This window comes from Protopterus annectens, chromosome 3.part0, assembly GCF_019279795.1.
Source record: "Protopterus annectens isolate FY-2018-M chromosome 3.part0, PAN1.0, whole genome shotgun sequence".
In the NCBI taxonomy this organism is placed as follows: Eukaryota; Metazoa; Chordata; order Ceratodontiformes; family Protopteridae; genus Protopterus; species Protopterus annectens.
In genome coordinates this window covers 943,539,635-943,565,244 of record NC_056731.1, presented here as the reverse complement: position 1 = coordinate 943,565,244, position 25,610 = coordinate 943,539,635, and the positions used below count along the sequence as shown (strand labels likewise).

At 39.9% G+C, this 25,610-nt stretch overlaps 1 protein-coding gene across 1 annotated transcript in view; it reads right to left on the bottom strand.

Moving 5' to 3' along the window:
- The window catches only part of KDM1B (lysine demethylase 1B), a 1,151,880-nt gene that overhangs the window by 377,768 nt on the left and 748,502 nt on the right, over positions 1-25,610 (bottom strand). Inside the window, exon 13 of the mRNA XM_044065274.1 lies at positions 24,501-24,672. Within this exon, the coding sequence (XP_043921209.1) occupies positions 24,501-24,672 (172 nt within the window). The remainder of the gene's footprint in view (positions 1-24,500; positions 24,673-25,610) is intronic.

Here is a 25,610-nt window from a genome sequence, read left to right as displayed (position 1 = left end):
GAAGTAAATAGTGTGGGAAGAAATAGCCAGGGAATTGTTATGGCTAGGCTTCTATAGGCCCTAGGGCCGATAGCCTAGTACCAGCCTATGAACCTATGAATAGGCTATGGGCAGCTGTGTATGTGTGTAGGGGTTTTTGAGGGTTTTCAATAAAACAAAAAGGCTTGCCAAATGTGACAGGTTCAAATGGAGATAACAATAAACAACTGTATAAGAAATCGACCTGTCAAATATTAGTGGGTGCATGTAACACAAAAGCTGGAAATAGACATTTACAAAGCTATCATATATAACAGGTGGGAATAATAACTTTTTAACCTAGTGCCTGCACTAAACACATTTTTTGGAAAGTGAATGACCTCACAGGTATAGACGAAAAGGTAACAGTACTGAATTAATATTTAAAAAAAGAAGTACAAATAATAATATTACAGGGGATGCATTTGGAAAGAAGACAGCATGTGAATTTGATAAAAGAAAGGATTTGGAAGGAATATGTTCAGCCAAATATCTAGGACAAATGAAAACTGGAGTACTAATTGCTAGAGGTAGTGATAGAAGAGGGAAAAATACAGTAATGGTAGATTTCAGGCAGTAAGGGGCTACTGGCAGGGGAAGAGGAGGATTATGCTGCCATGTATTTATACTCCAACTAAAACTGCTATTATGGAGCTTAAGAACATTTTGGGAGGAGTAATCAGCTTTAAGCAGGTGGGGAATGGAAATTGATTTTCAATAGTGAGGATATATCTGGGGGACCTAGAAGGGAAACATAATAAAACAGGTACATTTCTGAAGACATGTATGAAAATATTTGGTATGGAAGATATGAATTCAGTAGTAGGAACACAAGACAATTTACATATTATCTCCAAGATACAATAACTAGGCTAGACAGTCAGAAATTACATTTCACTGGAGCATGTGCATTTAATTGAAAGAATCAAAACATCTGATAACTACTTCAGATCATGTGCTGATAACAACCAAGATAAAAATGCATGGAAATTAAGTAAAAATGAGACACTGCTGCTTCTCCCTGTTACAAAGAGAAAAATTTAAAAATGGGTAGTGGAAATTATTCAAGAACTATTAGGGAATATAGAAAGTTCTTCAGAAGTTACAGCTAGTGAGAGGGATACAATGAAAGTGGAGTTTAAAATAGGGAAGAAATAAAGAAAAAGTGATATGATTATGAAGCGACAAGAATTATTTAGAGGGGCTCACAAAGATTAAAGCATAGCAGAATAAGGCAAATCTCAAAGAACAAGAACATGCAGATTGCTAAAGAGAAGATAAGGGAGTAGCTGGATAATATGCATGTGTTTAAAAAGACTGCTGTTAAGCAACTATTTTTGACAATATAACTCCAGAGCACAAAAACAAAGCACAATGAGTTAGATGGAAAAAAGAGGAATATGGAAATCAAGAAAAAGTACAAATGGAAATATTTATGGAAGACTTACTATGCCAAGGTTAGAGTTAGGTGAGGCTCAACAACTAATAGTTAAGATAGTGGGAGATAACATAAAATCAATCTGCAGGAAAGTCTCCAGGAATATAGTATTCCTGCAGAAGCTTTGAAGCTACGAAGAAAGAAACTGATAAAGATCTGGATGGTTTTGTTTAAAAGTATTTTAAAAGGAGGGGAAACACCAACATCCTGGAAGAAAGCTATGGTGGCAGTAATACCTAAAGGTGGTAAAGACCCATCAGGCCCAACTTTATATAGGCCCATTTCATTTTTAAACCATGACTATAAAGTTTTTATGTCTCTAATATCTAAAAGAATGAAAAAGGTGTTGCCAAAATTGTCAGATACGGACAAATGTGGTTCTGTGGAGGGGAGGCAAACATTTGATATTAATAGAAGAATAATGACTCAGATGGAAGCAGAATGTATGAAAATACTGCTGCTGTTGGTGGGTCTTACTGCATGGAAATCATTCAACAGAGTAAGGTGGGATTTTACGAGTAGGGAAATGGAAGCATTTGCATTCCCTGATGCAATAAGGTTTATCAGGAGGATATATGAGGGCTCAGAGACAAGTGGGAGGGTTCCTCTCAAAGTTGTGTCTCAACAGAAGAACCAGGCAGGGATGTTCTCTTTCCCTTTTGTAATGTGCACTATATTTAGACCCACTGGCAAAAAAGGGACTTAAAAATTCAAGGATATAATTGATATGGTAATCAAGAAAAGTTGGCATTATTTACAGATGATATTGTTTTGCATCTGATAAAACCAGAAATGGGCATATCAGTGTTGTGGAACATTCTGACACAGTTTCTTATGGAGACATTATAAAATGTAAGTACTTAGGAATACAAGTTTAAAAAATACTATGTTATGGCAGCTAAGGATATGTGGGAAGAGTCTAAACAAAAGCTAATATAAAAACTGCAGAACTGGAAGCTCTTATTTATGGCTATGGATAGCAAGACACAAGCTGTGAAAATGTTTTTTGTCCCATTAGTTTTATACACAGGTAAGGCATATTTTATCAACCATTGGAGAAGTTGTGGACAGTAATAGAGATGAATGATTTTATCGAGGGGGGGGGTGGGCAAGGGTCAAGTGAGATAAGCTGATCCTTCCAATAGAAAAAAGTGGTTTAGGATTACCTGATTTGAAGGGGTATTTTTTATTATACAGATATTAGTATTCTGCATGCATTGTTCCCACAATTCCCATTTTTAAATAATTTGCTCCTACCATTTTCTAAAGATCCTGCCTGCAATTCTTTTATCTCTATTACTACTTCTAGTATGTTTGGTTTAGACTTTGACTTCAGTTTTCTTGTAACTGTCTTTTTGGTAACCACCAGAATTAAATTCAACAAAGCCTTATTCTGTCTAGACAATTCCAGTTCTGTATCACAGTTCAAAGAAATCATTCCCTTAGTTACTACAACTTGCTCACCCAGTATTTCTGACAGTGTAGTTTGCAAGTTTTTTTTTTTAAAGTCTTCCAACTCATTACACTCCCAAAACATATGTTCCCAATTACCTCTTTTTTCCCCATCACACCTCCAACATGTGCAATCTACCACACAAAAAATTATTTGGAGTTTGCTTGGGGTACAAAAATACCGATGCAAATGCTTTCAAGCAAAGATCCTAAATCCTCTTGACTTTATTGCATATTTGGGTGCCATACATATATCCTTCCTTTGTTTCTTTGTGAATTGCTTATCCACTCTTACTTACCAAGCATTTCTAACCTCCTCTGATTGATTCCTACAGTTATCATGTAATATATACCAATTACTGCTTTAACAGCAGCTTCTGTTCTAGAATCTACTAAAGTGCTGGTGTTTCACTTAGGATCTGGCATAAGAATACAACGAAAGAGAAGGATCAATTGGGATATAGGATAATAAAGCACATATATTGTAAAACCAGAGAACAACTATCTCTGAATGGGTGCTGGTTTGCTTATGTTGTTGGTGCCAACAAGAAAACCTTCTACATTTACAAATATATGATTTTCAAGTAGCAGGCTTTCTTGCCTCCATTAGTACCTCCTGCATGTCCTCAGTAAACATGGTGTTTAAGGAGAAATAAAATCCTATCATCCTGTTAATCAACTGAAGTTGATTGGGATCGGGGTTTATCAAACACCCCTGTTCTTGTGTGAGCAGATCCAGTCTGTGAGGAAGAATGTGTTAATTGCCTCTGGCCATTTCCAGAAGAAGGGAGAACCATGGTCTCCTGGGCCAGACAGCAGTCACCACAGTGATCTTGGGGGATTTCTTTTATATCTACAGAAGTACCCTGGATATCAGTGGAAAGGGTGGAAAAGCATGCAGGAACATTCATGTCCAATGCAAGATAATGCATCTGTCTTCCAGGTCTTCTTACATGGAGTTCTGGAGAAGATTCTGGCAAGATTACTGTTCAAAGAGGAGGCAATAGGTCTACTTGAATTCCCACAGATGGACCAAATCCTAGAAGACCCCTTGATCTCATTTCCATCTGTGAAAGTCTGCCTTGTCCTACTCAGCCTGTCTGACACACAGTTTTGCTCTGACGTAAAGTAGGATTCCTGTAAAGTGAAACTGTGCTGTGAAGCTATATCCCAAGCTAACATGGCTAGTCTGCAAAGGGGGTATATGACCTGGCTCCCCTTGCTTGCTGACTGTGGTATTGTCTGTAACAACATGAAGAGGTCCTGGGGACTGAAAATGATTCAGAGAGTTGAGTGCCTTAGTCAGGGCAAGTATCTCTTAGATTTATATGCCTGCAGCTGTCCTTGGTGTTCCACACATTTTGCATTTTTATCCCTCCTGAAACTGCTCCCCAAGTAAACCAGTACTGGGACTTGAAAAGATAAAGGATGTTACAGTACCGGGACCAAAGAGACTTGCAATACTATTGCATCTTTCTCATGCAGATTCTTGCCTGGAGTATTAAAAGAATCATAGATGTTGTGAGACCCAAAATCCTGAGGTATTCCCTCACAGTGATTGAAGTCTGAGCAGAAAACCTTTAGATCTAGATAAAGATCTATTTTCCTGTGAAAGAAGGCTCCTTGAACCGATATGTTGAGCTGACACCCCAGGAACACAATTCAGTGTGAAGAAGTCAAAACAGACTTTTGAATTTTCTCTTTGAATGCCAACTTTAGTAAGAAATCTCTCAGTTAAATGAGAGAATCCTGACATTTTGAAAAAGGCTCTGCTAAGATAAGCAATTTGTTTAAATATTGAAAAAATGTGGATACCCTGTAGCCTGCAGTGAGCTATAACTGGAGCTAGACACTTTGTGAACCCTGTTGGTGAAATGGATAGTCCAAACGGCAAGTCAGAAATCTGATGATGTGATCCAGACACACAAAATCTTAAGAAGTCTAGATGACTAGGGATGTGATGTCACCAGAAAACATGAATGAAGAAGAAGACCTAACAAATTGTAAAGTGACACCATTCTGAAACTGGACACCATCACAAACAAGTTTAGAAAAGAAAGATCCAGAACTGGTCCCCCAAGCATTTTCTTTCTTTATCACTATAAACATCCCTGAATAAAAACCTAGCCCCAGCTGGGAAGGAGGAACTGGCTCTATTATACCCTGGGACAGCATGTGATGAAGGGCAGGTGGAAATAAAAGTCTGATCTGGTGGATGAAGGATTACTTCCACTGCTGACAGTCGCCTTGATAAACTATCTTCACGACCAATTTGTGTGAAACTATGTGTTGCCTAAGAGAAATCTAGTGATTCAGACTTATTGGATGGGAAATGGAGCTATTATGGTGGGAAGTCTCTTAAATAGTTATTCTGACTTGATGGACTGTCCTTGGTTTTGGGAGGTTCCAGAATTCTTTTTGGAACCTCCTTGCCATTTCTACTTAAATGTTTACTTCCATTTTGTTGAGATTTATCTTTTTTTCCCCTAAAATTGGACGAGGAATTAGAGAATCCCTTAGAATATTTTATAAAGGAGGGCTGAAAAATCTTGGAGATTCCCTGTATCAACTTACCCTTCTCATTGCACTTTTTGATTACCTCTGCAGCAGGGGGCCAAAAACTAAAAATCTATCCAAAAATGAATTTAAAATTTCATTTTTGACATCAGCTGGAAGGTTCTGAGAATGCAGACAGGCAAATCTCCTCAAAAATGTACCGCTGGCCATAGCCCTGGAAGAAGTATCAACTGAGTCACACACAGAGTAGTGACCAAATAAAAGCGGTGGTACTATACTCCAAACCAGAAAAAGTCCAAACTGAGAAACGGAGAATGAAATCCAATTCTTAAGCCACAGTTTATTCAAATCACGTTCCACGCAATGAAAATATCTCTCTATATAACACTCTATGTTTAAACATAAACACTATTGAACACACGCGTTTTCGTCTGTTTAAATCAGACTTCATCAGATGAACCTTTAATTAAGTTACACTCCTTTTATAATCTGACCAATGACATCAATTAATAAACATAATTTAGACAATTAACAACATTACAATTACTTGTAATGCATTTGATATCCCACTTTATAAAGTGTCTGCTTGACATCCATAAGGTCTTCATTCTCCAGCACAATGGAGATGATCATCCATTATCCTAAAATTGTGCATCTATTTCTGGTTAACAGTCGAGCTTGCTAGTGTACATCCTGGGAAGAACCCTCTCTCTTAGTTTCTGAATTTGCGATGGAAACTGTGAAACTGACAGACTGGTTCAGGAACAGCTGCAAACTACCTTTAAAATGGAAACATGGTTTCATCGTGAGGAAGATCATATCCTTGTGAAAAGAAAAAACAAAAAAAACCTCAGCTGTGATTCCATATATATATATACTATATAAGTGTTTGTCAAGAAATTAACTTCAAGGCTGTAGAGACTGCTTTGTTGATATAAAGGTCATATCCAAGTGCATTGTCTATTATTAAATAAAGCAGTTTGGTACATCTAACCTGATTAAGGTGACATTTAATAGCAAAGGCGGATATGCCATTATCAATGTGTTGTGAGTTGCCAGGAATGAATAATTAACTATGGATTTAATAATAAAATGAACAGATGTAAAAATATTCACCATACAATCAAAAATACAACTGGTAAGCACTTTCATTCCCCTCTGGGAACTTCATCAGACCAAGCTGCAGCATTCACAATTTTGTTTATGTGACCTAAACTCAATGTGTTAACCCTTTCCTTTTTAAAAGCACTTTAAAATTCTCCCTGTCATTCAGACCTGGGAAACTACATGCATTTAATTTAATTTGCCAGCAATATTCTCTCCAGTCTAGTTAATCTTCTGCATCAAATCTATAATCATGAACATTTACTTGACCTATTATCACAAACTGAAATACTTTACGTTTTTCTTTTTTCATGTTTCAATTTTACATGTTTTGCTAAGGCATTACTTTCAGTATTTAAATTAAATTGTGAATGTTGCAACTTGGTCTGATGAAGTTCCCAGAGGGGAATGAAAGTGATTACCAGTTGTATTTTTGACTTTATGGTGAATATTAAAGTTTTTTACATTTGTTTTATTATTTTATTTAATATATGGTTGCTGAGTTTGTTGTATTGTGTTCAGATAGGCTTCTGAGGAATAATAATACTATGGATTGGTCTGCATTGAGAATAACACCAGCTTTGAAGTTTGGAGAAACTGTTGTGCTGGATTAGTTCAGGAAAAGTGGTAGGAGAAGCAACTTTTGGAAAAGGCACAGCATCCTTCCCATGAGCCATCTGAAACCACTGGTGTAGTTTTTGAACCAGGCAAGGGATGGCAGAGATCCAGAACACCATCAGAGGGAAGACAGCAGTAAACCACAATTCAGTGTACAGAGAGGTATAGCAATACATATCCAACAATATTCCCAGAATTCAATTTATTTTTGACTAAATCAAAGAATTCTATTAGCACAGACCCTGTATTATGGACTGGGCAAAAGCTATTTTAATTATCAGTAAGAAAAAAGTTAGCTGCAAAATGAAACAGCTGCTAGTGAATGCATTGCCTAAGTTTATTTAGGAAGGGTGAGCAGGCAAGTTCATTGTTGCATTATATATTATCTGCACTTAAAGTTTCATTTAGTCGAAAATTGGTCGAAAGTTGTTTGTTTGTTTGTTAAATTGAACTGTTGAGGCTGCCCACTAAAGTGTGCCAGCCTGTGTAACTGATGTATTACTGTTTCCTGCATTTCTGTGTGCTTTCTATCTCAAAAACAAAAAAAAAAAATCCTTGTTTTCCCGCCTCTCCTCGACTAGTTTAGACCAGTATACAGGCTTTGCTGTATTCTGGGCTGTGGTGTAGTTCCTGTGTTGTCCATTGCCTTACTTGGATAGAAGGAAGTTTCTTTGCTCACCAGTGGGAGTGGGGAGCCTTGAGCAGCCTATCTGTCCCTGAAGGAGTGACCTCAGCACAAGAGCTTGTAGTAATTGGTTGTTTTGGACCATTTCTAGCTCTTTTGAAGTTCCCTGTTTAAAATCCGCCTCTGAGCGTTTTTTTCTGGCTATACTACTCAGCAACAGCTCCTCGTGGTCCTAGCAGCAGAGAACTGAGAAAAGCAACTACGTTCCTGATTTAAGTATTTTTTGCTGTTTTTTACCTGAAATACCTTCTCTTGCTTACCTTGAACCAGCTTAAACTGTTTTTTTTTAACTGTTTGTTGCATTATATATTATCTGCACTTAAAGTTTCATTTAGTCGAAAATTGGTCAAAAGTTGTTTATTTGTTTGTTAAATTTAACTGTTGAGGCTGCCCACTAAAGTGTGCTAGCCTGTGTAACTGATTTATTACTGTTTCCTGCATTTCTGTGTGCTTTCTATCTCAAAGAAAAAAAATCCTTGTTTTCCCGCCTCTCCTCGACTAGTTTAGACCAGTATACAGGCTTTGCTGTATTCTGGGCTGTGGTGTAGTTCCTGTGTTGTCCATTGCCTTACTTGGATAGAAGGAAGTTTCTTTGCTCACCAGTGGGAGTGGGGAGCCTTGAGCAGCCTATCTGTCCCTGAAGGAGTGACCTCAGCACAAGAGCTTGTAGTAATTGGTTGTTTTGGACCATTTCTAGCTCTTTTGAAGTTCTCTGTTTAAAATCCGCGTTTGCACGGCTTTGTGCGTTTGTGCACATAGCGCAGCGCCGGTTAAACAAGGTTAAACTTTTTCTGGTTCCGCCAAGTCTGCTCTTCAAATTTTCCCTTAAGAAAGCTCTACTCTTATAATAATCAGTCTAATCGCTTTATTATAAGCCTAGCACTTGTTCTCAAAACCTCTCTTCTAAGTAAGCACTCGCTAACTAAAGTAAGCACTACATCCACCTACCTTCCCTGTGAAGTACCCACTTCCCTTAAAGGCACAGCACTCCCTTATAATATTCTAGCATGTCGAGTGGTAGATTACTAGCATCCTCTCTGGTTCAGCTGGTTAATCTGGGAATCTTGAGACAATGCTACAATTGTCTCATGTACACAGACAACCCTCTCCTCCTCCCAACAAACACAAATACATGTGAGAGATGCAACTATATAGCCAAACTGGAGGCTGAACTCTCTCAACTCAGGACTGGCAAGACCAGACAGGAGGAGAAGGTAACCACACACACACCAAACCCAGTCCCACATAGACCTACCACAACTGCAAACCAAACACATAATAACACAAAGACATACTCGGAGGCCCTAACAAAAAACTTACCAAAACAACAGAGGCTCCCAAAACAGACACCCAAAAATCCACCACCTCAAAACATAACACATGCAACACATACTTCAATAAATCAGTGCGTCAAACAATCACAGCCCTTAAGGCCAAACACCAAGCCTGATACACTAGTAATAGGTGACTCTATAGTCAGACACACTGACGTTCCGCTTACCAGGCTGAACAAGGAGAGGGTAACGGTGAGCTGCTTATCGGGAGCTAGGATCCGCCACATAACACACGCACTCAGGTCACTCCAAAGCAAGTACAAATATGACTCCATCATTGTCCATGCCGGCGTGAATGACCTGAGACGTACCTCCCTTTACTACATGAAAAGAGACATAGAGGAGCTCTCTGATTATGTAGCCCAGGCTGGTATGACCCTGACTCTGAGCAGCATCTTGCCCTCACCAAGAATGATGCCGCAATACAAAGACAAGATGATCAGCTTTAATAATTGGCTCAAATACTGGTGTCATTCTAGGGGGATCCAATGTCTGTCTGCTTGGGATGACATGCTGGACAAGCCACGTTGCTTCGCAAGGGACGGCTTGCATCTGTCACCACTGGGCTTCCGGATATTGGCTAAGGCTCTTGCCTCCCCCATAGTGCCTTTTTTAGGCAAGGCTCAAAAGACAAACCCACCTCCTTAGAAAACAAAAATGGAAAAAAATTAAGGGTAATGCTGCTCAACGCCAGAAGTCTAAATCTCAAGATGCAGGCTCTCGAAGCATTCCTCAGTATGGAGAACATCGATGTCTGTGCAGTAACTGAAACCTGGTTCAAGGCTCCTGAGAGCACCCCAGCACTACCAGGCTATACCTGATCATGCTTTTCGCCCCAAAACTCGGGCCAAACCAAAAGGAGGAGAGTGTCCATATTCATCAAGGACACCCACACCTCCAGGTTAGTGGCAACACATGAAGCATCAGAGACCATCCAGGTGCAACTAACCGTAGGCAAAACTGCTATACAACTGGTAGCATGTTACAGACCACCCTCCCAATCTCAGGAACCCCACTCAGCCTTCCTAAAGACATTGGAGGATATGAATGTCTCACCAAACACCATCATATTGGGAGACTTCAACTACCCTAACATAGACTGGGTGCATTATTCTAGCCCAAACACCCTAGCCCAAAGGTTCCTGGAATTCATAAATTCAAATGCAATGGAACAGCTAGTCACCTCTCCCACAAGGGGAGATAATATACTAGACCTGATCATCACAAACAAGTACACCCCTCACTAGTGAGATCTGACCACAAACTAATCACCCTGGATATACATATCCCACCTCCACCCCAACACAAAAGACTACAGTGAAAAACTTCTCAAAAGCCGACTTTACACTTCTTAAAACTGAGATGGTATCCTTTAAGCCCACTGGGCCAGTGGAAACCACATCCCACAATGCAGAATCCTTCACAAATGCTTTCTATGGACATCTCCAAGAATGCATGGATCATGCAATCCCAAATAAAACCAAGACCCTCTCCACCAAGGGCAGGCGTCCTGTCTGGTGGACCCCAGCCATAAACAAATTGTATAACAAAAGAAGGAAGCTACTGCATGACAGAGCTAAATCTCATAAAGAGAAGGCATCTCTGATCAGCACTAGCAGAAAGCTACCTTCTCTCATAAAAACATCCAAGGCCAACCTTGAGAGAAAAATTGCTATGGACACTAAAGATAACCACAAGGCCTTCTTCAGCTATGTTAGAAACCTGGGCGGAAACCCTCAGATATGTTCAGAGTTAGTTCACAATGACAAAAAATACACTGAACCCACAGATATTGCCAACATTCTGGCAGACAGGTTCAGTGCAAATTTCTCCCCTCCCTCACCCCCAAAAGAAGAAATACTTTTCCCAGCTGAATGTAACCTCCCTGTCATCTCAGATGTCCAGGTGAGAACCGCCCTCAGCAAAGCCAAAAACACAGCATCAATGGGACCTGACGGTATCCCGGGTTGCGTGCTACGTGAACTCCAAGAGGAGCTAAACCCACACATAAAAATGCTATTTAACCTTAGCCTTACTACAGGATATGTACCTGAACACTGGCATACAGCAACAGTAGTCCCACTCCACAAAGGAGGCACCTCTACAGACCCTGGTAACTACCGCCCCTTAAGCTTAACCAGCCTGGTCTGCAAAGCTATGGAAAGAATCATTATGAAACTCATAAACAGAGACATTGGGGACTTACAGACACTCGATCCCACCCAGTTCGGCTTTGTAAAGGGCAGATCCTGCCTTTTGAACCTGGTTGACTTTTTCAAAACAGTCACTAGAGCCATTGACGAGGGCAAAGCAGTCCATACAGCCTACCTGGACTTGGCTAAAGCTTTCGACACAATACTCCACTCTGGCATCATAGACAAGCTCAACAGCTTAAATGTAAATCCATATGTCACAAGATGGGTGGCAAACTGGCTAAAGGATAGAACCCATAAAGTCAAAATCGCTGGAGCCATGTCAGACTCAAAGCCAGTCACAAGTGGTGTCCCACAGGGCTCTGTCCTGGGACCCCTCTTGTTCGGCATTTATTTCTCAGATGTGAAAGTAAACATGGGAGGGTTGTGGCTGACAAAGTTTGCAGATGACTGCAAACTAGGCGCCATAGTCGATACACCAGCTGACACGTACACCCTACAGAAAGGCCTACTGAAACGGTCAACTGGTGCCGGAGTCATGGCCTTAAACTAAATGCCAAAAAATGTATAGTCATCCCCTTTGGGAAAAACAAAGTACCTACAAATTATCACATAGACAGTAACCCATTGAGTACGGAAAAAGTAATCAGAGACCTGGGGACCCAAGTCGATAGTGACCTCTCATTTGACACCCACGTTGCCAAAGTGGTTAGAAAGACTTTCTGCCTTGCCCACCTTATCATGAAGGGATTCAATCCAGATCAAAGGAGGTCATTGTACCCCTATACTCCTCCCTTATCAGGCCCATGATTGAGTACAATGCCCCATTTGGTATGTACCTCACCCGGCACTTGCAACAGCTAGAGAGACCCCAAAAGTACCTCACCAAGAGGATCAAGGGTCTCCAACATATGTCATATGCTGCCAGACTAAAGAAACTCCAGCTCTATTCAGTAGCATACCGCCTGCTCAGAGGTGATCTGTGCCTGACGTACAAGGCCATGTCCAATCAGGAATTGATGGACATGCCCCACCTCAAAAAATCCAAATCCATCAGAACCACAAGAGCTAAAGATTTAAACCTCAGCACAAATATGAATAGGACATGCTGGAGGGACAGATTCATAACTCAGAGGCTTTCCATACTCTGATACAGAATCCCAGTTCATGTTAGGCACAGCTCCTCACTGACTCTCTTCAAGAGAAATCTTGACGAGTGGATGGGAGATCGTAGGTTTACCCCAGGGGTTATCTCTGTGTCACTACTAGACAGAGGCACAGTAAACTAATTCTATTATGTAAGGGGGTCATCACTGTGTCACTACTAGACAGAGGCACAGTATTCTAATCTATTCTGTACACTTTTGTACCATTACATGGGGTGGCGAAAGCCACATTGCTATGGCTAGGCTTATAAATGCCCCAGGGCAGATAGCCTAGTACCAAACTATGAAACTAAACTATGGGCCAGAAGTTATTTAGCTCAGTGCACCTACTTACCTACTGTAGGGTAAATGTACATTTGCAAACTCCTGGATATACATACTTGTGATTGACATATTAATGATTCCTGAAGAGGAATAAGCATTACCTCCTTCTGCAGTCTTTAGTAACTCAAGGAGATGCCAATTGCATCCAGTTATAAAAGCTTCATTTTTTTTCAACTGAGGTGTATGTACTTTACAAAAAGGGTTAGGAGGTACACGTCTTTCAATGGGAGACTCTTTGGGGAAATGAAGACTAGAGTTTATAAAACCATATGCAACTCCAACAACATATTCAGTCAAGTTTAAGGCAGGTTTGTGTGTGTAAGCATCAGTGCTTTGGGATGGCAGAAGATTTACAGAGGTTGAAAAGCTGACATCTTAAACCAAAAATACTTGGGATTCTTAAGTAGTTCCTGCTGATTGAGGTAGTATTCTTCTTTGCTCCAAGTGAGTTATAATTTAGCTGTATTTTGGAATGGTTTATAAAGATCAAGGTAGTGGGAAAACTTAAGGGTGTAACATGTCTTCTATAACCTACTACACTTGGACATCAGGGATGTAATTTCAACAGAAACCATGTAAGCGTGTGAGCTTTTATTATCCTTCTAGGGGAAACCATGTTGTCCAGAGCTGAGGTGAAGGTAGTACTGTAAATTTTAATTGAGTTTCAAGGATATGTAATGAAGTAGGGAACCAGTTTTATCTGCCTGAGGGTTGATACAAAACTGAAGCATTGATTTTTTTTTGGTATTTTTAGTCAATGAACACTGGTACCTTCTGTCTCTTTTATCAAGTTGCCACACTGCTAAATTAGGCATGTAATAAGCAATACAATCTGGAAATTATATTGCTGTGTAATACATCATCTGAAGTACAGACTAATATCTAGGCCACTGTACTCTTCCCTTATATGACTTTCCTAGAGATAAGAATATTAACAGAAACAGGCCAAACAACTGAATATTTGGATATGGCAGTGTTTTTTGGCTTTCTTCCAATCTATCCTGATGTCATCTAATGATACTATTTATTCTCTTGCACTGTTTGTGACTCGGTTGAGGTCATCTTCAGCAGTATCAGGATGCGTGTCAAGATGAGTGTAGAAACATCTTATCGTCTCTCGGCACTATTGATTTAAATGAGATCAGAATGGTATCTTTCTTGCACAAAGGTAGAAGTCCAATTCCCCAGAACGGCACACTCACAAGAACTGGCACATAACATAGCTGCCCCTTCTGCTATTCTGTATGTTCTGTCTAACCTGAAGATGCTGTAGCCAGGTGGAATTGCTTCTAAGTGTTTGATGTGCAGGAGAAATCGGGTTTCTCTAACGGCTAGTATGGCTGATCTATATATAATGATCCAAACATGGAGTACAACAAATTTATTTCATAACAGGTGGTATTTAAATATGCTAGAATTAGGCTATATGTCTTTTGCCAGGTGGGATATAGCCAGTCAAAAAGGGTGTGATTTTTGTACAGATGTCTCACAATGGTATATTCAAACCCAAAGCAGAACATATTTTTGGGAGCAACATCTCCTAGATTTATACCAGAATGTCACAGAGCAGCATGTATAGCCATGATCTTTGTATTGCCATGATCTTAGTCTTGAGGGTGTTAAGCTTCATCCAATTACTAGACAGCCATGGATGGATAGATGACCTCTTTAACTCATCTGCTAATCAAGTCACACTAGTCATTCATTCCTGTTGGAAGTCAATATAACATAGTAGTACCATCAAAACAGTGATACCCAAGTGCTCATCTAGGGTTAGCATAAATACTGCAAACAGTAATGGAACAAAGACTGAACTTGATGGCATATCAGAAGAAAAGGATTGTCCAATATCACTCTGAGAATAACCAGACAGATGGTAAACTAGTCCAGGAGAGTAACAGAGAAGCTATAGTATGATCAAAAACAATCAGGATATCATCAGTAACAGTGTAAAATGCTGCAGAGATATCAAACAGGACCAGCACAGAATAAAAATGCCCTTTTTAGTGGTATGTAGATAATTTAACTCCTAAACAAAAGTGATCTCAGTGCAAATGGTGACTATGAGAACTGGAATGATATGGAACCATGAGGCTGGCAAACTGGATTCAAGCTGCATATAAAACTTTCTCTCAATACCTTTCCCTATAAGGGCTGCAGATCAGTAGTTATCCAAAATAAACTGGGTTCCAAGAGGGGATGGGAATTGTTAAAGCCTCTTTAAACAGGGAAAGGACATCAATATCTGGCAAATTAGGAAAAAGACTAGTCACAACCAACTTAGGAAGATCCTTATCCAGCCTACAAGTTGTTAAGATGTACATTGTGTGGAAACTGATAAAGAACAGTCATCTGTTATGGAGTATGTGATTGACAGTGTTTCTATTTTTGATTAGTTTTTGATTAATGCAATGGACTAAGGAAGGTTTACAGGAGGGTTGCATGGTAGCAGCATTGTCCGAAAGGAAAATGGGGACAATGAAAGCCAAGTGAGAGTCATCCTGCCACTTACACAGGAAATGATGCAGTGGCTTATGTCAGCCCCCAAACAGGAAAAGATTTATTTAAATCTAGATAAATGGCAACATATTGAAGGTTGGTGACTAGATAAGGCAACCTAGCTAGGAGAAGGAGGATGCTTTTTTAGCAGCTTTTAAGTAACGTTCCTGTGCATTGAGAGATGTATTAGCCTGAAGGCAATTGTTTTTATGCATTTTATTTTATTTTCATTTTATTCGCTCAGAAGAAGCCAAATAAGGGTCCAAGACCTGGAACAACGGTGGTGATTGAAAAACGGCTTTATTCACAAACCAGCCAAGCACACTTTAACGCTGTAATTCAAAACTGCGTTTTCGTATATCTTCGTCAGAAGCTAAAACATTTATCTTACTTCATACAAATACTCCCTTTTATAACCAACATAATAAAACAATCAATCAATGCAATAAAACAATTAAACAATTACATTGTGTCATTACCCATAATAACTCATCTTGGGAAAACATGTATTAATTAAATTTTTTAAAAAATACATTTTTAAAAAACATTTTTTAAAAAATGAAAAAAAACTGTATAAGGGATGTTTTTCATCCTATTTTTATAAATATTTAAAACACATAAAATTACTTTTAAATAATACCAACAATCAATTAAAAATAAATATACTATACGAGTTAAAATTAACTTGTGTATTTGGCACCATCTAATGAACAAAAATGGAACTGTAAGTCATAACTTTGCTGCCCTTAGTTTAAGAACAGGGAGAAGGGAAACCATATCATTAAGACCAGGGTTCAAGTTGGCCTCTAGTATAATCTGCCAATAGAGTTCCCTGTATTCCAGCTTAGTTTCCCACATAAAATGTAATTAATACATGTTTTCCCAAAATGAGTTATTATGGGTAATGACACAATGTAATTGTTTAATTGTTTTATTGCATTGATTGATTGTTTTATTATGTTGGTTATAAAAGGGAGTATTTGTATGAAGTAAGAAGTAAGATAAATGTTTTAGCTTCTGACGAAGATATACAAAAACACAGTTTTGAATTACAGCGTTAAAGTGTGCTTGGCTGGTTTGTGAATAAAGCCGTTTTTCAATCACCACCGTTGTTCCAGGTCTTGGACCCTTATTTGGCTTCTCCTGAGCGAATTTTGTTTCGTTTTGGTCTTTGTTTTTTCGCTCTTCATCTCATTTTGTGGTTTATTTTCATTTTATTACTGGGAGAGTCTGACTGTGCCATGCAAGACCCCTTTTCAGCACAGCCATGGGAAAAAAACACCAAGAAGAGTAATAAATAAATACACTGATAAAGATAACAAAAATACAATAAATGATGGAAAAATAACGAGAAAAATTACAACCAAAAAAGAAATATCAAAATGCAATAAATGTTGGAAAGTATAACAGGTCAAAACAGTATGCCTATGACTTAGTAAAAGTACAAATGGGAAATTCCTATAGGCAGGAGAGAGGAGAAGTAGATATGTTTGACAGGAATGGTTAGAGGGATACAAAAATAGGTGGGGAGATGAGAAAAAAGCGAGTACAGTTAATTACAGAATCAGAGGAAGGGAGGTGGTTGTGTAGAGGTTTAAACAGATAATGTTTACTGAAAATAAAAACAAGAATCAGGAGTTATGTCATTTTTTTTATAAAGCTGAAGCTTTTGGATATACAGAAGTTTCATCATTAAGGTAAGAGTGTGTGAGTGAGTGTTTGTGGGTTAGGGTTAGAGTGAGAGAAGGGGTGAGATTTACTGTGGTGTGTGTGTTTGTCTTAAAAGATGAGAGTATGTTTTTGTGTGAGTGTTTATGGATTATGGTTAAAAAACGGAGTGAGCTAATGTGAAAGCTTTAGTGGTGTGTGTGTGTGTGTGTGTGTGCACACGTTTGTCTTTCTTAAAGGATGAGCACATATGAGCGAGTTGGTACAAAGAAGAGAAGCTCCGTTATCCAAACTTAATCATGTAAACCCTAACCCCGCTGCTGCCCCTAACCCTGGTCCTGCAAACTACGTTATCAAAAACCTTTTCCTGAGAATGGCACTATTCAAACAATGCCTTCTTTTTTGTTTTTTCTTCTTAATTGAGGGATCACAAAGGTACAGTTGTGTAAAATCCTACCATAACAGGAGATGTACTTCTCTTCACTGCTACAGTATTCATAACTGAAGGGATTTACTGCAAAGGATAGCCCAACGTCCAGCCAGTATACTAAATCATTTAGTACTTACAGGAGCTGTATATCATACTTATGTTCAGATTTTCTTCTAGATTTAGTCCTGTCCAAGTAAAATCTAAGCTGTCTGTGTACATCCAATGAATGCAGAGTCCGTTCCCTCTTGTTCTGTGGATTGGGAAAGAAAGTTGGCAAATGAATGGACTGATTAAGAGCCACACTGGATACCACCTTGGGCATGAAGGATGGATTGGTCCTGAGTGACACCCTGTCTGCATGAAAGATGATGAAAGGCTCCACTGCCATAAGGGCCTGTAATTCAGAGATCCTTCTAGCTGAAGTGATTGCTAAAAGGAAAGCTGTTTTCCAGGAAAGGAATTTTAAGTCTGCAGTAGCAGCTGGCTCGAAAGAAGGTAGAGTGAGTTTCTCCAATACAAAATTAAGGTCCCAGGCAGGGGTTGTAGCTCTTCTGGGAGGTCTCAAGTTTTTGGTCCCTCTGAGAAAATGCTTTAGCAAAGGATGAGAGAAGAGGGGGGCTTCTGTGTTGTAATGAGCTGAAATGGCTGAGGCATGGATTTTTATGGAAGAAAAAGACAGGCCATTGTGAAGCATCTCTGTTAAGTATTGCAAAATCGGAGGTAAACTGGGCGCTGCTGTGCTCATCCCTTGAGACTGATTCCAGGCACAGAATCTTTTCCATTTGTCAGCATAAGATTTTCTAGTACTAGGTCTTCTCGCCTCCAAAATGACATCCATCACAGATTTGCTGAGGGATGCTAAGGGGGAATTTAAATGATTAGCAAAGCTGCAAGATTCAATGTTTGGAGCTGAAGGTGCAGAATTTGGTTCTCCTGCTGAGACAGTAAGGAAGGTGTCTAAGGCAGGTGCCATGGAGAAATTTGTGATAGACTGTGTAGGAGTGGGTACTAGTGTTGGCGAGGCTAGTCTGGAGCAATCAAAATAATTTTTGGTTTGTCCTGTTTGACTTTTTGTAGAACTTTGGAGAGCAGAGACAGTGGGGGAAAGGCATAGACTGATAGGTTTTTCCAGCTGAAGGACAGAGCATCCACTTTCCAGGCTTTTTTGTGAGTAGTTCTTTGTGCAAAATTTGTCCAACTGGTAGTTCTGGGGTGAGGCAAAAAAATCTATGTCTGGGCTCCCCCATTTGCAGGTCAACATGTTGAAAATCCGTGGTTCCAGTTTGCATTCATGTGGGTCCATGAGATTTCTGCTTAGTTCGTCTGCCAGAATATTCAGCTTTCCTGGCAGGAATTGAGCTCGTAGTTGTACTTGGTAGCACAAGGCAGTGTTCCACAATGCCATGGCTAGTCTGCAAAGGGGGTAGGAATGTGTACCCCCCCCGCTTGTTTATGTACCACATAACCATGGTGTTATCTGTCTTTACCATTAGTTGTTCTGGATGAAAGTAGTTCTTGAAGGCTGTCAGTGGATTCTGTACAGCTAACATTTCTTTTTGATTGATATGAAGGTGCATTTAATTTGGGCTCCATTTACCCTGAATGCACTTCCCTGGCAGATGAGCCCCCCCATGCGTAGTCTGATGCGTCTGTAGTTAGGGTTTGGGTGGCAGGGATTGGTGTGAATGGCAGTTCCTTGTTTTGGTGGCAGGCCTCTGCCCACCATAGGAACTCTAGTTGCAGGCAAGGTATGATAGGAATCACTGTTTCCAGGCTGTGACAATGCGGACTCCATAAACTTTTTAAGTACCACTGAAGTTTCCTCATATGCAGTCTTGCATATGGAATTAGAAGAATGCAGGAGGCCATGAACCCCAAGGCTTGCAGTATTTGTCTTGCAGATAGCAGGGTTTTTGTGGCCACCTGTTTGAAGTAAGTCACCAAATGAATTTGCTTTTCTGGCATAAGGAAAGCCATCTGGGAGGTTGTATTCAAGCTTGCATCCAGGAATTTAATTTTTTGAGAGGGTGCCAGTTGTGATTTCTTTTCGTTTATGGTGTACCCTAGACAAGTTAGAACCCTTTTTACAAACGCCAGATGTTTTAGAAGAATGGCCTGGTTTTCTGCCTGAATCAGACAATCGTCGAGGCATGGATATATTTGAATATTTCTTTGCCTGCAGAATGAAATTACTAAAGCCAGGCACTTTGTAAATACCCTGTATGCAGTAGATAAGCCAAAGGGCAGTGCAGAGAACTTATAATGAAAGTAGCCTGCTTTGAAGCGTAGGTATCTTCTGTAAGATTCCCTGATTGGGATATGCAGGTAAGCCTCTTTTAAATCTAGAGTTGCCAACCAGACATCTTTGCCTAGCATAGGAAGTAACTGGTGAAGAGTCAGCATCCCTATAGTATCTGTCTGGTTTACAAGGGGCCGGAGGCAGGGAATCAGGGGCCATACTGGATTCGGAAAACACATCAACGATGTCTAGTACCGGAGGGTATAGCCAAATGCCTATGCTGAGGAAGGAGAAGGAAATCCTTAAGCCTCTTTTTGGATTCAGAAAAATCCTGACTTTCCCAGTGGAAATGCTCCCTTAAGGTATGTGAAGAAAAATCCTAAGGGGGAGAGGCAGAAGGAATGGAATCCTCTGCATCAGAGTCCTCATAAGTAGGTATGGACAAATCCAGTTCATTAGAAGAGTCAGAAGAAACAGAGTCCTGTTCAGAAGATTCATAGTCCAGTTCAGCCCTAGGCCTCTAAGGGGGGGGGGGGGTTGACTACCCCTGATCAAAGTAATTAAATCTTCAGCCATTTTGAGCATTTGTTTTTTAGGCATAGGGGCCTAAACATGTGGCCTGGGCATCAGTTTTTAGACATAGATTGAGATTTTGGCCTTAATATTGAAGGTGGTGTCGGTTTAATATGCAAGTCTGTAGGCCTGAATACACCCTCAGAAGCTAGTGCCTGCACAGCGGCTCTGGACCCATCGAAGGTAGAGACATCCACGCGTTCCATAGGTGAAGCAGCTCGTGGCATACCGGACTCCGAATGGGTCTCAGTAGAGGCCTGCGAATCAGAAGTAGCGGGTATTAGGGGCTGTGAAAGCGCCTCACTGAGTACCGGCGAACTGGTGACTGGCTTAGGAGAAGCGTTGACGGCAGTTTTGGACCTCAACGGCCTGTCTCTGTCTTCCTCTTTGCGTTTTTTCAGTATTCCGGTAGTCAGATGGCTAACCAATGTCATTTCTGGATAATTAAACCGAGAACTGAAATATTTAGAAGCAAAAATGTACTGACGATGGACAGTGCGCTGATTAAATAAAGCACAAAACCGACAGACTTGTGGTCAGGCCCTAGGCAAGGAATACAGTACAAATGAAAATCCTTATGAGGTATTTGCTTCACACAAGTAATACAATTATTAACTTTTACTGACATCGGTAAGGAGCAATAAAAAGTTTCCCCAACGGGGTACTTAGCTTATAGTTGAAGACTTCAGTTCTGAAACTGCCGACCGGGCACTTGCAAATTTGCTTCTGCTTCGGCCACCATGCAGCAAGAAAGACTGATGTAATGGCATCGGCTGCATGTTTAATACCCCTGAAGACCTGACGTCATGGAAGAAGGGACAGCAACCGATGCAGGACCCAAGACTTTGTTAATCAGGCCAACTGTGGGCAACCTGCCAGCAGATTGCCCAAATGTAATGACTGCAACAGTGAAACACGAAGATCATACCTAGTCATGTGAGTCTAGTAGTTATTGGCCTGAAAGAACAAAGTGGCAGCAGTATAAACCTTTTTTGCCCAGCATCTCAATGACCCTAGTATCCTTATTTGTAGGAAGCAGCTTGGTAGAGGGCTACAGCTTTGAGGTCTTGTCAGAGCAGAGATAGTACAGAAGGATCAACAAAAGGGCATTTATAAAGAAATTTACATTCATCAGGCACCTTGTAAAATCTGTCCGATTTCTTGGGAGCAGGGGGCTGACAATCAGGGGCCAGAGAAGCTGCTGAAAAGGTATCCAAGAGGGCAGACAGAATTGGGGGAACAGTAGAAGGCTTAGGAGACTCCATCTGGAGGAGCTCATAATACCTCTTCTGAATATCAGAGACTTGAGAGCAATCCCACTTACAGAATTCCATCAAATGGGTAACAGTGCCCCCAAAGGACAGCTCCTCTAAAGGGGAATCTGGACTAACAGAATCCTCTTCCCCTGAACCATAGTCCAAGGGAAAGGGATTTGAGAAGAGTGGGCTAAAGACTCTTCCAGGGAGGGATGGACAAACACTGACACCCCTTGAGGAAGCTTTACAGCCATCAAAATATTATACAACCCCTGAGGAACATCCTGCCATTCACACTGGGGATATTGAACTATAGGAGAAATATGCTTGACTTTCTGTTTCTTTTTCTGTGGGACATCTGCACAAAACACCCTGGGAGGGTCTTTGTTGACACTCAATAAGTGTAGTAGGGATCTCCTCCCTTACTATGATTTGCAGAATCCTCATTGATCCTTTGGATATAACCATCTGAGGTTTCCCCTCAACATTGGGAAGACATTTGTAAAGCCTCCAAATAGATTTGAGAAGTCAGATCCATGTCATCCTCTGACAGGGTCGCAGCACAGGAATCTGACACAGCCACCAGATCATCCTCTGGAGTGTCACTAGCCTTGAGAGTGACACCTGGGGACGCTGGACAGCAGCCATATCATACCCAAGTTTTCTGGTCTTTTTCTTGGCCAACAGCTGACCTTGGGATGAGTAGGCTGCGACACAGCACCCTGAACCAACAGCTTAAGACACTGATTTTCAAGGTAAATACATAAGAAGGAAAGACAACTACATAGGGTCTTAGGAACAAAACCTTGGCAAATAAAACACTGCGTATGGTCATGGGAAGCACCCAAACAGAAGAGACACTGGTCGTGGGGAATCTGCCTCCCACACTGACATTTTCCCTTTCTGGATGTCATGAACCCAACTAGCACTACATAAAAGAGAAAGATAAGGAGAAAGCTTATCTGAAATGTGGCTTGGTAACCAGCACAGCAGGAAGACATTCAGACAGACATTCAATGATGGCAGCAAAGAAGTTCTGACTATGTGCATCCGTATGCCACCTTTATGCCCTATGTCTTGTACAGGGAGGGTAAATGTGATGTCTGGTGCCCGTAAGTACGAAAGGATTTGGTATACTGGCCAGACGTTGGGCTATCCTTGGCAGGATATCCCTTGAGTTATGAATACAACAGTGTATGGAAGGACATCATTTGTTCCCTTTTTGCAGACAAGAGTTGTTTCAGTTATTTTTTTTCATGAAAATGATTTTCAACATGCAGAAATCAACTTAATAAACATTAGTGTTTCTACACATCTGTGTTAGAGAACATTTTCACTTATGTCACTCTCTGTCCAAATGTCCACACAGGCAGAAGGCAAACCAGTACCCAGTACATCTTATTTATGAGCAATGAAGTTTTCACTGGAATGTTGTGAATGATCAAAAAAAATAAGAAAATACAAAGCAGCCTTTCTTTGCATGGGACAAACCCACACCACTTCATCTCAAAATATACTAACTCTGGGAGCAGACTACACTGAGAATTAAAGAGAAACTTCCTTACCCTGCCATTCTGTTATCTCACTATTACAACAGCAGCGGTTTTAATGAGTAGAGAAATCAATAAAACAAACTTCAGGTTTCTGTTTTTTTGCTGAAATACTACCTGACAAACATAGGTGATCCCATACATATCTCTGTGTGTGTTTATTTACATAGGGCATTGAAATACCCAAATGTTGACATCAGCAATGTCGACAGCAGAAGGTCATCAGTGCAAACGATGACAAAAACTATAAAAATAAATAAATAAATAAAACAATACATGTTCTTCCTGGGGGGGGGGAGCCCTCCAACATCCCTACACTCCCTGCTAATTATATATACTAACTCCGAGGTAGTACTATCCCCGGGGAAGGGGCATATTCCCCAACCCTGGAGACTGTCAATCTTGCACACCTATTGATAATCTGTTTTGTCGACCAATAAGTCTTGACACAACAGATGCTGACATTTGACAACTTAACTGCTTCTATACAAACACTCCCCCCACATGAGTGCATATATATATATATATATATATATATATATATATATATATATATACACACACACACACACACACACACACACACACACACACACACACACACACACATATATATTTATCTATATATACATGTGTGTGTGTGTGCTTATAATTCACAATATGAATATATAATGAAAAGTTATTGCATGGCACTGAGTTATACTACACAATAATGAACTCACAAAGCAAATCAGACTGACCATTTACTTCAAGAGGCAAAAACGACTTAGTGCATGTAGTTGAGTAGGCTAAGGTGTGACACTGATGTCTGCCTTTGGCTAGCTGTCATTTGCTATTAACAAATATCCTGCGGCAATGATGCTTATGATGAACATTAATGCTGCTTTTCTGGTGCATGTATTTTTGTTTTTGGAAAATGTTCTGTGGTTTTGGTTTTAACAGCATGGAACATCTTACAATAGTCATTGGAAGTTTTAGTCAGTTTTGTCAATGAATGCCTATTAGCCCACAAAAACTACTAATGATAAAGATAAACGGAAAGATTCAAACAGTCTTAAAGTGCATTTTCTGCCACATTAAATTTCTCTCGTATGTAGAGTCACCACTTAGTGGCTCTATTTTCTTGCTCACAGCACATATATGTTATAGGACCTGCACTATTGTTCTGCATTAGTGTTTCCACACTGACATGTAAAATGGTTTGCATGAGTGCCCAGTTAAGATAAACCGCAAAAGCTTTTCAAGATTACAACAGCAAACATGGTAAGGCGAAGCACTGCATGGTGGGCTCAAGTAAGCACCTGTGATGACACTTTACAGCTAGGTCCACTTCTGTAACTGATGAGATTTTTCAAGTGCTATAACATCACTAAGAAAACTATTTTAATTACGTAAAAATATTACACACATCTATGGCATAACACGTTTTGATTTATCTAAAAAGTACTACTGCAGCAAAACAATAAATTATCTTACCTCCTAAAGGAACATCCTGAAGCTGTGTTTTGTTCTTTCGCCATTCAGCTACAACATCTAGGATTGCATTGAAGTGAAAGTCCATTCGTTTGTCTACTACTGGGTCAGTTATCCTTCCACCTTCCTGAATCAGATCACACTTTTCACCTAATTTATGCATTTTTATACCAAGCTATGGATAGAGAGGAAAAATCAACTGTGGGTCTCATAGCAAAGCAATTTAACTCAAAAATTCATAAGGACAAAATCTCACGAAAATAAGGTACGGTTTTGTGAAATTCAATAACAGCAAATTTTTAAGACCACATTTTGTAACAGGAATAAATTACTAAGAGATTCCCAGGTGTTGTAAACAGCCTATGACAGCCAGATAAACTACACTGTTGGCATCACTCATAGCATTCAATAATAGGTGATCTCCCTCACCACAATAGTTATTTTGCGGATTAAATGATAAAGACCCTGAAGCTGATCAAGATGATAAAACCCTACTGCATACATATGTATGTGTGTGTGTATGTGCATGCATATATATATATATATATATATATATATGTATACACACACACACACACACACACACACACACACACACACACACACACACACACACGTGTGTGTGTATAGGTGATAACACAAGTGGCTAACCACACAATACATTAAAGCAGAGATGTATTTATTCATACCAAAATGCTTCAGAATTCTATTTTTCATGTTACTAAGTACTGGACACTAACAGTGACTCAAAAACAAATTACAAGCAAACCAATTCAACAGTTATGCAGCAGCTATGCTATGCCTTCAGAGATGTACATTATGACTCTGTGGTTCTATTACTATTTAACACAAAAACAGAAAACACTGTTTAACACATCATTCAGCCAAAGCAAAAACAATGTAAACTGATCTAGAGAAAAAAAAGTATATATAACACACCAAGAAGTTGAAGCAAGAGAAGCTCATCCACCTTTCTGTGTCAGTGGCTCAAAAGGTAATCTGCCTGAGCTGGTGGTAGCTTAGACAGAAGTAAAATATCCCAGAGCACTGATCAACTTTTCCCTAGTCCATATCAATACTACCTCAAGTTTTCCCCGAAAAGAAGACATTGCC